The following is a 15,572-nucleotide window of genomic DNA, read 5'->3' on the forward strand; positions in this document are numbered from 1 at the left end:
GGCCATTTACACAATAAGGCGTGCTCAGTGCACCGTGACCACTTCCACCTGAGTGATCACAGCGCAGTGCACATTTTAAATGTTTACTTAGGCATAAATATGAAAGCACGATTAAATCTTAAATAACTGCACACTCTTGTATTCCAGTCACCCCAATATGTGGGCTATTTATTGCTTATTTAAAGCCACCAGTGGCCTTGCACTTCACAGTTCAAAATGTCATACAGGCAGTCACCTGGCTGCAAGAGAAAACCCAGCATCACTTCACTGCTTTGTGGATTTCATCCCTTTTACAGAACAGTAATGAGCAAAAATGCATTTGTCCCTTCGAAATAGTGATCAAGAGCACATTAAAAAAAGTCACTACAAGTACCTTATGAGCATCTTTTTACATGTTGTTACACAACAGACGTTTGAATTTGAAGTCACTGCCTGAGACATTATATTTTTTTCCAACATAATGTAAATTCCCAAAACATTTCAGCAAATACATGGTCAACATGTAAATAAAACATCAAACACAGTTTTGCCAGGTTGACATATAGCCCTGCTCAAAGCAATGTCAGTCGACATGGTTATACAAAAAAATACAGTATATTATTCTCTGAGGGGACTGGGATTTTTTTTTTTTTTTTTATGGGAATAACAAAAAAATCACAGCAATATGATACAGGTGATACTTGTGCTTTTAAGAAGCCAACAAAGCTCCGGCTTACACTGAGATGGTTAATATTCAAAGTTCAGACACCCTTTCGATCTAGGATTAATTTCTCTATTCTCTTAACTGCTGGCGACTGAATAACAGCAGTTTCTGTGTGTATTATAGAAATCATCTGCTGTCTGAGATCGTAAAGCAGCTGCATAATTTTAATGACGCTTATTGATTGATATGACTCATGGCTAGTTCCTTAACATGTAATTACAATGGCAGAACTAGTGTTCTTGCACAGTATGATGTTAACTGCTGCAAAAAGAATGAAAAAAAAATGTTTGTTTAACATCAGGTAGAAGGTGTGTCTGAGCGCCATACACCACTAATTAGCTCTTTAATAGCTTCTTGATGTCAGATGAAAGCACTGCTGAAGGCTTCACCACTGTGATTGGTATTTGGGCAAAGCAATGCTTTTAAAAAATAGCTTATGATTTGAGAAGAGTGCAGGCTAGCTTAGCATTCTCTCAAATTTTTTGCATATACTATGCCCACAGTGTACTACATATATAGGCATACAAGGTTGTAATTTATGCAAGCTGATTCATCCTACAACACTAGGAAGATGAAAAAGCAGCCTTCCAAAAAGCTGGTGTATTCCTTTAACGCTGGGTAAGTTGCTGTTACTCTTTCCCTGATTCTGTCATGAGAAAGCTAGAAGTTATCATCTTCATCTCTTCGGGACATTATGAGCTGCCTCCTGGGACCTGTGAGATGAGGGACACTGGACGGAGAGTCCAGCACTCCAGAGTCCAATTTAGGAGTCGAAGTGCAACGTGGCCCGACCCGGCCCATGAGCCCACGGATGTCTCTGTGAAGGGCTGGATCGCTAGGGACAGAGTTGAGGCGAACCCCCTGATCCAGACCCCCTATGTCCCTGTCCAAACGGGGGTTACTGGCGCTGCTGGGAGACTGAGGATCAGCGCTGAAATACAGGGTTGAACTAGACTCTGTGGGGCAGAAATATGGCTCTGGACTGTCTCCAAACATAGACTTTCCCTCTGGTGAGCTGCGTTTAAAATCTGATTCGGGTGACTCCAGCGGGCTCTCCATCTCCAGACTGTCGTCCTCTTCTTCAGGTCGATCGTTCGACGAGGGTTCGCTCACGCTCTGGAACTCGTCTTTGCAGTCCGAGAGCGGTGCCAGGCCTTTCCCCTGAGACTCGGAGGTGGAGACGGCGTCACAGCTGCCTCCTGCTGTGATCGTCATGCCCTCGTTACTCTTAAACTCTTGGTTGTACTCGTCCATGTCCAGTATGGCTGCTGCTCCGCCAGCCCCGTACGCTCTGTTGATCTTGCCCAGGTCTCCTGTTTTAAGGGCCAGTCGGATCAAGAGCCAGTGGTGGTGGTAGCAAGGGCAGGAGCTGTTAGGCCGGCCTCCACAGGTTCCTGGGTGCTCCAGCAGCGTACCAGCCACACCTGAGAGGGAGAAGCTGCCATGGTTTTGAATGGAGGGGGCTGGCAGGCTCTTGTCCCCGAGAGAGAAGGAGGACTCCCCCTGTTCTATACACGTGCTGCCCATGTGGTTGTGGTTGGTACCCTGGGAGATCTCTGTGGACTTGGGATGGAGGAACCGGTAGTACAGAACAAGAGAGGTAGCACCTGGGAAGCACAGGGACAGGAAATACTTGCTGTTAGTACACTGAGTATGTTTTGTTACATCTGTCACAAGCAATAGTCCAAATACATGTATATCTTGGATGGTAAAACTGCATTATATCACCAATTCTGTTTGTACTATTGCTATTACTTAACAAGTAGGACTTAAAGGGCTTTCTGTGTGTAATGCAATAACACAGACAGCTGTGTAGTTCTACTCAGAATTACTTTTAACCTATTTGAATGACCATTGGCGTTATATTACTCACATACCACACAAACTATTTTGATTTTAGTCTAATTATAAGCAATGACTATCAAAACAACTGAGACAAATCTGTCATAAAATGAACAGAGCGCAGATAAAGAGGGTGACTCACCGAGGAGAAAGCTACACAGCACAGTGGTGGGAAGGGTCATGCTGTCCCATGATGCTTCACTGAGGAAGTCGGAGGCGGCCAGCAGCAGAGTGGCGTTCTCTATGAGCATGAACTGAGGGAGGAGAGAAGGTCAAACCATCAGTCATCTGCAGACAGGTTTACATCACTGTAAACTAAGGACACAGAGGGCTGGATGACAATGTAAACTACCTGCCTTTGTGTGTGTATATGTGTGTGTATATGCCTTCTGCAAAACAGACACCAGGATTGCAGCAGAAACAAGTTACAGAAGAGCATTTTCATTCAAAGCCATGCCTTACTGCATAAAAGCTGCCCATGCGGAAGCGCGAGGGTCCATCTTTGACGTTGAGGAAGAGGAAGACGTGGACGAGCCCCATGATGCCATTAAAGGCACGCCAGCACCATGGGCCAGTGCAGATGTCTGGTTGCTGTGATACCAGCCAGAAGGAGGCTGTGAGCCAGTGGAAACCTGGAGGTTGACGTAAAAATAGACAAGAAGGTACAAGCGCAATAAGAGGATCCGTATACAGTGTATCAAGCTGTTGCAGAGGAGCAACTGAGAAACTGGATCAAGAGGACATGCTGCATCACTCTGAGGACAATTACATCATTCATTAACTCAAATGTAAAATAATAAATGTATTATTTATAAATTCTGGGTCATGCGGAATATAAGAATTGCTATTTCAATTAGTCACTGAGGCTCTTGCACCTTTATTTGTATTTGTATATTATGTTATTATACTATTATTACAATGCACCCTTTCTCCTCCCTTCAAAAGGTGTCAGGCTTATGTGCTCACCTGCTACTCCACAGACCCACCAGTTAAACACCCTGGCAAAGAACATGAGGCAAGTCACCCTGGCACCCAGCATGCCTGCCCTCCACACCAGCTGGCACAGCAGGGCTGCCGGAGGCATGGCCAGGTGGCCTGGACGGATCAGACAGCACGCTCTGCTGTACAGCACCAGGGCCCAGGAAATGGACAGAACACACAGACCGCAGCAATAAGCCACTGAAGGTAAAAAAAAAAGGAGAAAGTATGAAAAAGACATAATCTCTTATTCAGATACTGTGTAGAACAATTAACATGTCCCAAACATCATGTAGATCCAATAAAGCGATAAAGTTTACCTGGTGACATGATGCCCACATCAGTGGACACGACGACATACGCTTGCAGCAGGCTCTGAGGCAGCGTGAGCACGAGGGCCTCCAGCAGCCAAAGGGCAGCAACATCTGCCTGCTGCATGACAGCAGCTCCGAGTTCAGCCACTGAGCCCTGCATGCGCAACACAGACCTCATACAGTCCCATAACCTGCCAGAAGAGGGGGCCAGAGACAGACACCAAAGTAATGACAAGTAACCTCCAGGTGAAGGTTTCAATGACAGAATGATGCAAATGTCATTTTTACTGTGCCTTTTGATGGGAATGAAGTATCACCCACTGTTCTTATAGCACAGGGCACAAAACTACTTTTGTTAATGGTTTGTTTCCTACAAAGGCACAACTGCATTACATCTTAAAGATATATTCTAAATATGTAAATCGCATTATATTTGTTCTTAATATGAGGAGAGGGGAAGAGCTCACCTTTTGAAGATGCCCAAGTGCAGTATGTGTATGACAGAGAGGTAGCATCGCCTGTCATCACCATCATCATAGTACCACTTCACACTTAGCAGTTGAACTGCCGTCCCCGGTAGAAAGAGGCCGAGAGTGAGGCCCGCCCACTGCGTCTCCTCATTCCAAAGGTAAAACCCTATACAGTAAATCACTAAACACAAGCACACGTGAACACACAGACACATACACACAACAGATACAGACGTAAATACAGTCTTATTTATCATGTAGTCATGCAGGAAACACAGTAAATACAACCCAGCATATGTGTGAGGATTTGGTGAGAGCTGCAGAGACCGGCAGCAGAGTCCTTGAGAAATTAAAGAGCGCATACGCCTTGCTCTGGTGAATTGTCCTTTAGTTCACGAGGAAGCTGTTCTAATGAGATGATACAAGCAACACCAAAAAAGAGGAGATATACTCTTGTAAAATACTAACTTGTCAAGGACCAGAAAGTGCATCACATATTGATCATTTTAACAAGCACCCTATATTTCTGTGACAGGCTAATTCCAGTGTAGCAGTGGGTATATACAGGAATGGTACAGTATATCTGCTGAGGACAAAGTCAGACACTGTACAGATCCAGTCACCTCGTTTCTCTCCTGTCCTGCCCTTGCCCCATTGATCTGCTTAGTCAGGGAATCATCGCCCTGTGCTGCCAAGCGCTTTCTATACACACTCCAGATGTGCATTAATTGGTATACTTGAGTAGTAGTAATAATATCATCAATAATAATAAAACATCTAATATTTTAATAATGTAAATGTAAATAATGAAATGTAAATGTTGAGCATTATTCCTGTAGGTACCATGGATAGGCCTTTACTGGAGAATGATTACATTTAATCTTTCTTTTTGTTTGTGTGACCCTGCTGTATGACCCCTGCAGGTCCTGGGGCCCCAGTTTGGCAAACCCAACTGTACTAACCAATGCATTGCTATGCATTTTCTTTTTTTTTTTTTAACTGCTAGGTTTGCTAATTCATTATTAAAGGCGGTGCTATAACATCACCGCTTGAATTGTGTTTCTAACCTGAGCTACGGCTGCAGCTGGAAGAGCTCCAGCACGAAGCATCATGGCTGTGCAACAGCATTTTTTATATTCATTGTAGCCAACGAAAATACTCCACAAAAACAAAACATTTCCCTTCACTGTTATTATTATTATTTTTTTATCAGGAGATTCAGTATCAGCTCGTAGCTACACCAGCAAACTACAGCAGCCCTCGGAAGCCCGGCGCTGGGAATTCTGTGCCCACTTACGAGCGCTCCGTTCGGCCACGATAACCAGCGCCGACACGCCAAGCAGCGCCGCCTGGCACCACGCTATCCAGCAACCGCTCCGCCGGACCGCCGACGGCATCCTGCGGGCAACCGCCCCGGCAGCGTTTATCATGATGCGAATAGGTGGGAGAGAGAATCACCCGGTGACATTATCCTGGGCATCTTCCCTCACCCCGGGTACATCCGCTCCTTTCTTCTCCCGCTGCCTGCCCTCCGTCAAAAATATCTGACGTCACTGCGCGGTGTTAAAGGGGCATCAGTCTGCTGACCGTCCCACGGCTGTTCCTGTTGCTGCACCTGCACACAGCTCACCTCCCCCCACAAATTAGATCTTCTCCACCTCTGACCACTTCTTTAAATCCTAAAATCCCCGTATGTTTCATTGCAGATACATCTTACTTATTTTCCAATGATAGATGCTTGATACTGATCTAACTACAGAGCAGCTGGCAAGTCCCTGTGATCTGATCAGGAGTTTGTCTTGCATTGTCTTTATATTGTAAGTTGTCTCATCAGTGGATACCCTTCTAAACACTAAGCCACCTGACACCCTTTTAAGTTGTAATGTGAGGTTCACAGAATGCTAGTGCTCGTGTCAGTTTTATCCTTTTACAGTTGGCTTGTGTTTTCTTTAAGCAAAGTGCTACAGAGAAGTAATCTAACACCAGTGTTTTTATATTTCAGAATAAGATGCAGTCATCTGTTGTGGGTTTATTGGCTGTCAACTGATTAATACTGAAACTAAAATATGGAAGTGTCTATACAGAATTAGCAGCTGGATCTTATTGATATCTAAGATAATTTTGTCCTTTGTGTCGCTGTGGGTGTTTTTCCAGGGTTAAAAGGTTAACACCCCGCTGGGGGAGCATATCCCAAGACTCATAACAGGATGTTTATCTACGTCACAAACTCCCCACAACAGCACAGCACAGTCACACAAAGGCTCATTTACACTACATACTCATGTCTGTACGGTAATCGTCACTTTAATTGGTAAACATAAATACGCACACATACAGAAACAGAAACACTCGGTCTTCACACAGTGAGACCACATATAAAAATACATTTCGTTTATGCATAAATCACATGTTTAGTTGTTCCATGAAGATGTTCTAGAGATACAAAACAAATTATAAAAAATGTCACAAATCTCTGTTTTTATACAGTTTAGATTCATATTAGCAACAGAATAAATTAGGAAAGATGTATACATTAAATCAATCAAGTCACAGGTCACAGGCCATGCTGGTAAAGTTTTGATTCTTCACAGGCTATAGTCTCTGTAGAGTATTGGCTAGGCAAGCCATGATTGAGATAAGGCTTCACTTCAAATAGGGCAGTAACAGACAGCTGCTGAGTTGACCTGTAAGGATTATATGGCTGGATTAGCAAGGCTGTCTTAGGGCTCTGATATGCAGCTTGACTCCAGCTTGATGCTGGTTGCATGCAGAGGTACAGGGCTGCCATGACGCAGCTGAACACCAGAGCACTCCTTTGCTGATTTGCAGACGCTCAGCTCAGTCTCCCCTCCGGTGCCATCCTGGTGGCCCGAGGTGTGAGTCCCCATCTTCTGTATTAGGTCAGTGACATTCCCCTTGTCCATCTCGGCCTCTGCAGCCATGGCCTCAAGCCGCTCAGCGGCCTCGCTCACGTCAAACCTCCCGATCTCGGAGTTGACTCGGTGTAGCTCCTCCGGCGAGTGTCTGTGGGAGGCAGAGGGGGACAGAGGACAGAAGCCTTGGAGGTGCACCTGGAGGCTGCAGTAGTGGAGATAGGCACAGGGGCAGCGGGGACACCGATAAGGCCGTTCCTCGCTGTGGAGGCGTTTGTGCAGCTTGAGGTGGACATACTGAGTGAAGCGGGCCGGGCAGAGCTTGCACTGGTAAGGCCTCTCACCCGAGTGTAGCCTCTGGTGGGTCTTCAAGTTACTTGTGCTACTGAATCGTTTATGGCACACCTGTGTCAAAACAGAAACCCAAGACATTTTTATAATGTTTTTTACAATTCTTTTTACAATTCTTTTTACTTTTACACAAGTCTACACAAGTCATACTTCTGTAACATAATGGAAATCTGTGTCAAATACCTTGACACTTAACCTAAAGACTAAAGACATTAAAGCAATAGTTGTGTCTCCTATGGGGGTTTTTTGTTGTTTTTATGGAGCTTACATGGTGATCCTGGCCAAGAAATAAACAAACACATAATCCAAAATAAAACAATGAGTTTTTTGTTTTTACTCTTCTGTACAGATTGAACAAATGAGATATGCTAAGATAAGCTAACTGGCTGCTAATTCCAGCTACATATTCACCATACAGCCGTGAGAGTGGTGTAAATGTTCTCATCCAACACTCAGCAAGGAAGCAAATAGACGTGTTTCCCTAAATGATGAACTATTTCTTAAACAGCTGTAGCCCTACCTTGCACTCATGTGGTTTCTCTCCCGTGTGAACCAGGTAGTGTTTCTGCAGGTGAGCCAGCTGAGTGAAGTTCTTGTTGCAGGTCTGACACCTGAAGGGACGTTCTCCACTGTGTACTCGCAGATGGACCTGAGGACAGCATGTCAGAGATGAGTATTTACGTTTATTCACGTCAGCTAAAGGAACCATGGAGACTGGTTAATTGTAGCATTTTTCCCTCCGTTCTTTAATTTGATGAAGAGGAACTAACCTTGAGGTTGGACAGCTGCCCAAAGACCTTTCCACAGACGTTGCACTCATAGCGGATCTTTCCGTTCTGCCTGGTGAGAGGGTAAGACAGAGTCTTGTAGCCAATGATCTGCCCTCCTTGTTTGGTCTTCCTGAGGTCAATCGCGTCCTCAGTATTACTCTGTGTGGCAGAGGTGGGTTTGGAAGGGAGGAAATCTGAGCAGGCAGCCATGCCTACTGGTGGTGAGCATCCTCCGGGTGCAAGAGAGGGCAATGCTCCACGGAGTGAGGTGACCATGGATGAGGCACTGGATGTGGTGGGTATAGTGAGGTCTGCGTGGACGTTGCTGGGAGGGGAGTATTTGAAATCTCTGAGGTCATCTGAGGGGATCCTGAGGTAGTTAGTCCTGTTGGATATGAGGTCCTTGTTGTCTTGGTGTTCACTGATTGGTGAAAGAATGAGGTCTTGTTTGGTACTGGATAGTGCAAGTGTCAAGTCTTTGTGTCCGTTGACTAGAGGATGGAGTAGGTGTGCATAGCTGTCAAAAGGCAGTAAATGAGATGAGAGTGTTACGTGAGGTTTAAGTCGATCACTGTAGAAAGGGTATGAATGAGGTAGAATGCTGTTAAGGCCGAGCGAGTAGTGAGGCAGATAATAGGGACTGCGCCTCAGAGCAGGGTGAACACGATCAGGCACAGAGGGCTCCTGGTAAGGTTTGGCTGTGACAGGGCCTTGACTGTGCTCAAAGCTGAAGTGCAAAACAGAGGGAACAGGGCGACTTAGAGCTGGCCTTTTGGCAGCCGGAGGACCGCAGGATGGCAGGGATGGCAGAGGCGCATATCTATGGCCGTGGATAGAGTCTGAGTTGGGCTGGATTGGGTAGACAACACGAGGACACGAGGGAAAAACTGCTGGGAGGTTAGCCTGAGATAAGGGGCTGAACAGACGTCTGGGGCAGGCAGTCGGGGATCTGGAGGGCTCATCTTGGAGAATTTCTGAGACGCTGTGTCCTCGTTTCGCTGTTGTTTTCTCCCGGGCTTGACTCTGCTCTGTGAGACAAATAAAAAAATGGAGAAATGACGTCAGAAACAGGTGAGTCATATCGCCACTGTACTGCTTGAGACCTGACATTGACGCGATCTTGCGCTCATGTCCTTCATTGAAATCACCGTGCATCTTTACTTTCAAAGATACCTACTGTGGTCCAACCTGTTGCTTTATGCTTTAAAGATTAGAAGATAAACGTGTGTGTGTTTTTTTTTTTTTTTTTTCAGGTGTGTGAGCCTGACTTCTTCCTGGCACCCAATGAAACAGGACACCACAAGTGAAACAATAAGCGTCTGATCAGGATACAGATAGCATGGAGGACAGCAGTCAGTGCATTAGAGGGCTGATCAGTTGTAAGTGTACTTTCTATGCCGGGCAGGACCGGCTATACACAGGATGAGAAACAACTTCACATTTGAATGTGACTGATGAACCACAGGTTTCCCCCCAGACATAAACAACGCATCAACTGACCTTATACATAATATTTTTTTTCCAATGAAATCTACATACCGGTCATGTTTAGGAAATCTGGCTCCAAGTCTATATTTCAAATGAGCAAATCCTTCCTCTTTATAAGCACCAAGCAGAGACACAAACAGAGGAAGACAAAATACAGAAGTAAGTATCAATGTACGTCTCACCTCCTCTCTGACACAATTTACGTCAACCCGCACAAACACAGAGCAACCCTTATCTACCGTGTGCTCCCCTGTGTTACCGTCCCCACCCCTCTCCTGAGAGGCCAGCTCTCAGCAAACAAATAGCTGCCACTCAGTGAGATATCAATCTGTCAGCGGCTTGCCTTGTCAGGAAGTTCAAGTAGTCACTGGAGCGCTTCCTACCTCTCTTCCTCCTTAAGAGCCAAATAAATAAGGGGGACTTGTGCCAGAATGCTGTCAGCACCTCAGGCAGCCTCTTGTGTGTGTGTGTTTGTGTGTGAGCATGTGTGTGAACAGTATATGTAAATTAGTATTTTGGAGTGTGAGTGTGTGTGTGTGTGTGTGTGTGTGTGTGTGTGTGTGTGTGTGTGTGTGTGTGTGTGTGTGTGTGTGTGTGTGTGTGTGTGTGTGTGTGTGTGTTTGTGTGCGTACCTACCATGTGCACTCATTGTGTTTGTGAATGAAAGCCAAATGTTTGGTTTGTGAATGCCGCTGCCAGCTGTGTTTCTATGTGGTGTTAAAAAAGAAAAAAAAAAGGGAAACTGAAACATTAGCTAAAGTCCTGGAATTGGTCTCATCTTACTCAGGTACTATGGCTACACACCTGGAGACAGGTCCTCTCTGCTTTCAGGACTCTACTCTCCTCCTTTGTGCTCAGCCTTGACAAAAGGGGCTGTGGGTGTGACTGAGTAACTTCTTAAACACCCAGACAAAAGGCTCTGTCAGTCGGCCGGCGCTTTGCCTTACTCCACAATGACAATGCCCACGAGATATGTCTGAAAGCGTGGGCTCAGTAATACTTTCTGTTAACTGCAGACGCACTCGGTTCTTACACCTTCCTACACAGATACCACTAATACATACGCACTCACCAACACTGTCAATAGCCAGTTGGCCCAGAGGAGGGTAGTTACAGCGCTGGGCGAATTCAGGGCAGTACCACACCAGTAGCTCCTGGCCCGGCTGAAGTGGTTTGACGGTGTAGAAGTAGATGTCCAAACCGCTCTGGCACGCGACCAGGTTCTGCTCCTCCACTGAGCAGGCTGGGTTGACGTAGCGCATCCAGTTGCTGCGCTGCTCGTTTAAACCATCAAGGATGTGGCGCAAGTGCCCCTCCGAGAAGACCTGCAATTGTTGAGAGAACCACAGAGATTACAGAGATGTGAGATAATTTCAGTTGATGGTGAAAAACTTGACAGCCGTGACATGGCTCTGGATCTGAAACCATGATGTCACAGGTCCCCAGATGCCTTTATGGTAAGTGCTGTGTGATCTTTCAGCTGAGATCAGCGCCAGTTCACAAGTCATCTAGAGTTACAAAAGCAACTCTGAACATGAATTTCTCTGTATGACTGGATTGTAGTATTGGGTGTACTATCCCGCCCACGACTACTCTCGCCGATCACATCGCTGCATCATCCTGTGCGATTGCTGACCTTTTCAAAAGCAATTCAGCTCATTTAAAGAGTTATCCCTCCCTCTCTTATACAAAACTGCTCTTTATACTATTTGCTCTTTGAAGCTGCTTGAGTCATGGCTGTAATGTTAACAGATTGTCTGTGTTATGGCTGTTGCAAGTTTTGGTCGGGGTTGCATGATTTCAAGGTTGCTGACTCTAAACTGTAGACCTACACAGGCGCCTGTGTGTGTAATGGAAGATGTCCTGATGCTGCTGATTCGTAACAGAGCAGTTCTCAGGCTCAAAGCCACTTCCTTGCTTAGTCAGTGTGAGAGTTTGTGACTCTGGAGAAGTGCGGACATGTGTATGTGTATTTACTGGCAGAGATACCACTGCTGAGAGAGAGCGGAGATAGAGGAGAACCGCTGCGTCACTGAAACCAAACAGCTGTGTGTGACCTCAGACAGCCGTGCACAGGCCTGGAAAACTGTGCATGCACTTGTACAACCCACTTCATCGGGTGACATTTAAAGGTAAATAAGCACTGGCAGACAGAGTCACACATGGCACATAGGTACTGACCACAACGGTTAGCTCGTGCCACACCACAGCCACAGCAGCATCTCCAGACGGAGATACAGGATGTGAACGGTTCTGAAACGCAAACATGCACGAACACAAATCCAGAGACTCACATGCAGCTCACTTACCCTCCAGAAGTACTTCCTGTCAGCGCCTGTCAGCAGTATTTCCTTGGTGTAGCTCTCTCCCACCAGAGGGCCGAAACGTGTCCCCTTAGGAATCATCTCCTTACTGGTCACCCCGAGCACCTGTTCAACAAGGAGGACATGGAATCATCAAACCACAGAGCAGCTCACAAATTGGAGGCCTGAGCGAGCAGAGCCGGACACACTGAGTTGAAAACATAATTAGAGGGATGAGATTGCTGGGAATACAGGCTTTCCTTATCTGACCCCCCCACCCCACCCCACCCCCACCCTGTGTCTTTTGTAACCAGAAGAATAAGGTCAATTCACCTGATTGCACCTCCAGAATGACTGGAAATAAGGAATCAAGCAATTAGCTCCTTTTGACTGTCACGGCGAAACTCTCACGGACAGAATGAGAATTTTGCAAAGGTCTGTGACAGAACGTGCTCCTTCCTTCACATGCTGAATATTTCATAAGCCAATCACCTGAGTTATCTTTAGTTTCTCTACCATATAAAAATTTCACCACTACTCTTGTTCCGCTACCTGCAGGTGTGAAACTCACCCTTCTGTATCAAGCCTCCAGGGTGGGGAAGAGAGGATAAGGTGTCATGGGCACACCCGACCAGTCAACTGCACCTTCAGCTCTGTGTTCAAACCCCCACCCCTGAAGCAATGGTAATGTATTCTCTCTTTCATCTTTGAGCAACACGGGCATAGTGTATGAGTCTGCAGGATCAATCACTACATCTTTTAGCCATACAGTTTATTCTGCTGGTTTTACCCTTGCTTGTATTGGCTTTGTCTGACGGCTCTAGTGTCAGTAACCTATCCTGTTCTTTGGTGTTAACCAGACTCCAGACAGACCTCAGTAGAAGGTCAAGTGGTAGTGCAGGTATTCTGCACTACTTCCACTGATTTCACCTGATTACCATCTTTCATCCTCAGACACTCAGGCCTAATCTTGCATAAGGAAACGGTTTCCTCTTCATGAATAATCCACACTGGATTCATCTTTTATCTTTGCATTCACCACACTCATCGTCATCTGTGACCTATTCCTCGTCAGTCCAGTTAAACATCCTCCACTGTAACTGCCACGCACTTAATCCGGAGGATCATTTCCAGTGTTGTCCATAAGGTGGACTCCCAGCAACTTGGCTTTGCTTTACGGTGTAATTGTGTGCTGGAGACAAAGGTGGTTGAGAATCTGAGGCAGCTGCTAATCACAAAGACCTCAGGCAGTGTGCTGACGGGCTTGGCTATTGTCCCTGTCTTTGCCTCAACACATACACAGCAGAGAGGAAAGGCTGAAATTAGACAACAACATGTCAAGTACTTCCCGCCTGAGGATGGATGAGGGCATGGAAGGAAGCTGGAGTGACGCAAGGAGTCGGCAGTAACACAAAACATAAAACAGCGACAGCACATGCTTACATACCGCTTTGATATATTGCCTAGAGATATGTAAGAAATCTGTTTGATTGTTTTTCTGCATCATTTTTCTTTTGTGATTTTTAAAAAAAAAAACAACTCTTTATGAATCCACTTTCTTCCACCAACTACGCCAATACAGGAGTCTGCTTTGCTGCGTTACCTCTGCTGAGCTGTGGCAGCGTTTCAGGGCCAGGTTTCTGGGTAAGGATCTCTCAGCTCGTGTCCTCCCGGGGTTTTCGGACTCCTGTTCCAGAGGTTGGTCCTTCACAATATAAGTGCACTTCTCCTCAAAGTCTGCCTCGCTCCATGACGTCATGTCTACGTCCTGTGTCTCTGGCATCGTTGCGGCGATGACGACCCCTGCGCTTTGCGGTGACCTCTCTGAGGTTAACATGGCTGTGGTGCACTGAGAGGAGGAGGCCTATAGAAAAGATAGGATTTGTTAACCAAAGACACCTTTTTCCTTTCACCTTCTGCTTTTAGACAATTCAAACAACAGCTCAAGGATCAAGGGAAGTGAAGTTTTGAATAGAGCTAAAATTAGATTCCTGAGAGTGAAGTGTGACACAGAGGAGGCAGCAGCAAGTTGAGGATGTTAAGGAGGAGGAGAAGTGGCGGAGAATGTAATTTTCTCATCAATTGCTACTGCCGGACAAACAAACTTCAAAGTGGAACCTTCATGCTCGCTGCCCCACTGCCCCCACTGTCCCATACATCCTGTGACTCTCCAAATCACAACCCCTGGGCTATAAGGGAGGTTCCTGTGCATGTCTGCCCCGGAGCAGGACCACTTTCACAAGGAAACCAGCGCTCCCAGTGAATCGAGCAGACTTCCTCTGACTGACTGGGACTTGGCTTTCAGCCAGGTCTAAAGTGTCTTTCTCTTTCTCGCTGTCTGTTGCTTACTGTCTCTCCCTCCCCTTCTCAGGAAGATTGTTGTCAGGGAACTCTTTTTTTTTTCTTTCTTTTTTTTTTCTTTTTTTTTGTTGTTGACAAAATCAGTGGTCTGACTGATAGCGCGACATGGTCACATAGTGAAAAAGAGAAAGAGAGGATAGAAGACGTGTGATTAAAAGACAATGATCAGATATGTCGTCTGAGAACTTCTTCCTTTTAAGGTTGATCAGCTTGCCTCTGAGATAGTGGTAGATAACTTCTGTTGTTTTGTAATATTGGTAAGCACTCATGTGACTTGTTTTCCCTTCTGAGGCGAGACTAAACTTAACTCAAAAACTTAAATCCTGCACATTTCTGCATAAACAAAAATGGAACACACTCTCATTCCCCTTTTGATGTTTTTGTTGTTACGTTACCTACATCATAATGTGGCATGTGCCACAACAACAGAATATTGCAACTTATTCTCTGGAAATAAAAGTACAAAGAGGTGAAACCTATGAACGATGTTTCACCTTATTTTTCACCACAGCTGACTCGGAATGACTGTCACAAGTGCTATAACTCACTCCGAAACCATTGAACCCAGTGACACAGCAGAAAATATATTCTGAAAATCAAGACATGAGTCAAAGGCACACAGCTGTGGCTTGCAGGACATCGTGTAACAGGCTGACTCTAGAAAGCACTCTTTCCCTTTAGTCTGACATTACCTTTCACGGGACGGTGTCAGTAATGCAATAAAGAAATGGTTTGATCAGTGAAAGAGTCTAACCTCGTATACACACTGGTGAAAACAATCTCTAATCTACATTCATATCAGAAAGATGATTTTTAGGAGGATGTTGCACACTTACTGTGAAGCCTTGAGAGGAGCCACACATAGGGCAGGCTGTCCGTTGCCCTCCTTGAAAGCGTGAGTGTCAATGAGCAACCAGTTGTCTCTTGCCCTCTCTGTCTCTCAGCCAACCTCAGTATCCTGTGTACCTGTGTGTGACTGACTGCGCAACTGAGCCCTCGAGTGTGTGACTCTTTCTCTTGCGTCTTACACGGGAGGAGGGCTGGTGTTTGAGTGTGTGTGTGCGTGCGTGTGTGTGTGTGTGTGTGTGTGTGTTTGAGAGAGAGAAAAAGAGAGAGAGA

General features: G+C 45.7%; 2 protein-coding genes across 3 annotated transcripts; both read right to left on the reverse strand.

Annotated features, from left to right (window-relative positions):
* Positions 1–136: 136 nt before the first annotated feature.
* Positions 137–6,485, reverse strand: xkr5a (XK related 5a). Of its 2 annotated transcripts, XM_056404706.1 has the most exons (7): positions 5,605–6,485; positions 4,305–4,488; positions 3,844–4,028; positions 3,512–3,724; positions 3,008–3,177; positions 2,688–2,799; positions 137–2,310 (listed from the first exon to the last, which is right to left on the reverse strand). In XM_056404706.1, exons 1-7 carry the CDS (start codon positions 5,735–5,737, stop codon positions 1,364–1,366), a joined length of 1,944 nt encoding a protein of 647 aa, XP_056260681.1. In that variant the 5' UTR covers positions 5,738–6,485; the 3' UTR covers positions 137–1,363. The 2 variants fall into 2 exon arrangements, with proteins under 2 accessions (XP_056260681.1, XP_056260680.1); XM_056404705.1 differs by lacking the exon at positions 5,605–6,485 and having other exon boundaries at positions 4,305–5,503.
* A 110-nt stretch (positions 6,486–6,595) lies between these two features.
* prdm1c (PR domain containing 1c, with ZNF domain) lies at positions 6,596–15,572 on the reverse strand. Its single transcript, XM_056404702.1, has 7 exons — positions 15,290–15,572; positions 13,696–13,956; positions 12,099–12,218; positions 10,862–11,114; positions 8,302–9,329; positions 8,052–8,180; positions 6,596–7,585 (listed from the first exon to the last, which is right to left on the reverse strand). The coding sequence occupies exons 1-7, from the start codon at positions 15,314–15,316 to the stop codon at positions 7,028–7,030; spliced, it is 2,376 nt and encodes a 791-aa protein (XP_056260677.1). The 5' UTR covers positions 15,317–15,572; the 3' UTR covers positions 6,596–7,027.

The sequence above is a fragment of the Seriola aureovittata genome, chromosome 19, assembly GCF_021018895.1.
Source record: "Seriola aureovittata isolate HTS-2021-v1 ecotype China chromosome 19, ASM2101889v1, whole genome shotgun sequence".
Taxonomy (NCBI): domain Eukaryota; kingdom Metazoa; phylum Chordata; class Actinopteri; order Carangiformes; family Carangidae; genus Seriola; species Seriola aureovittata.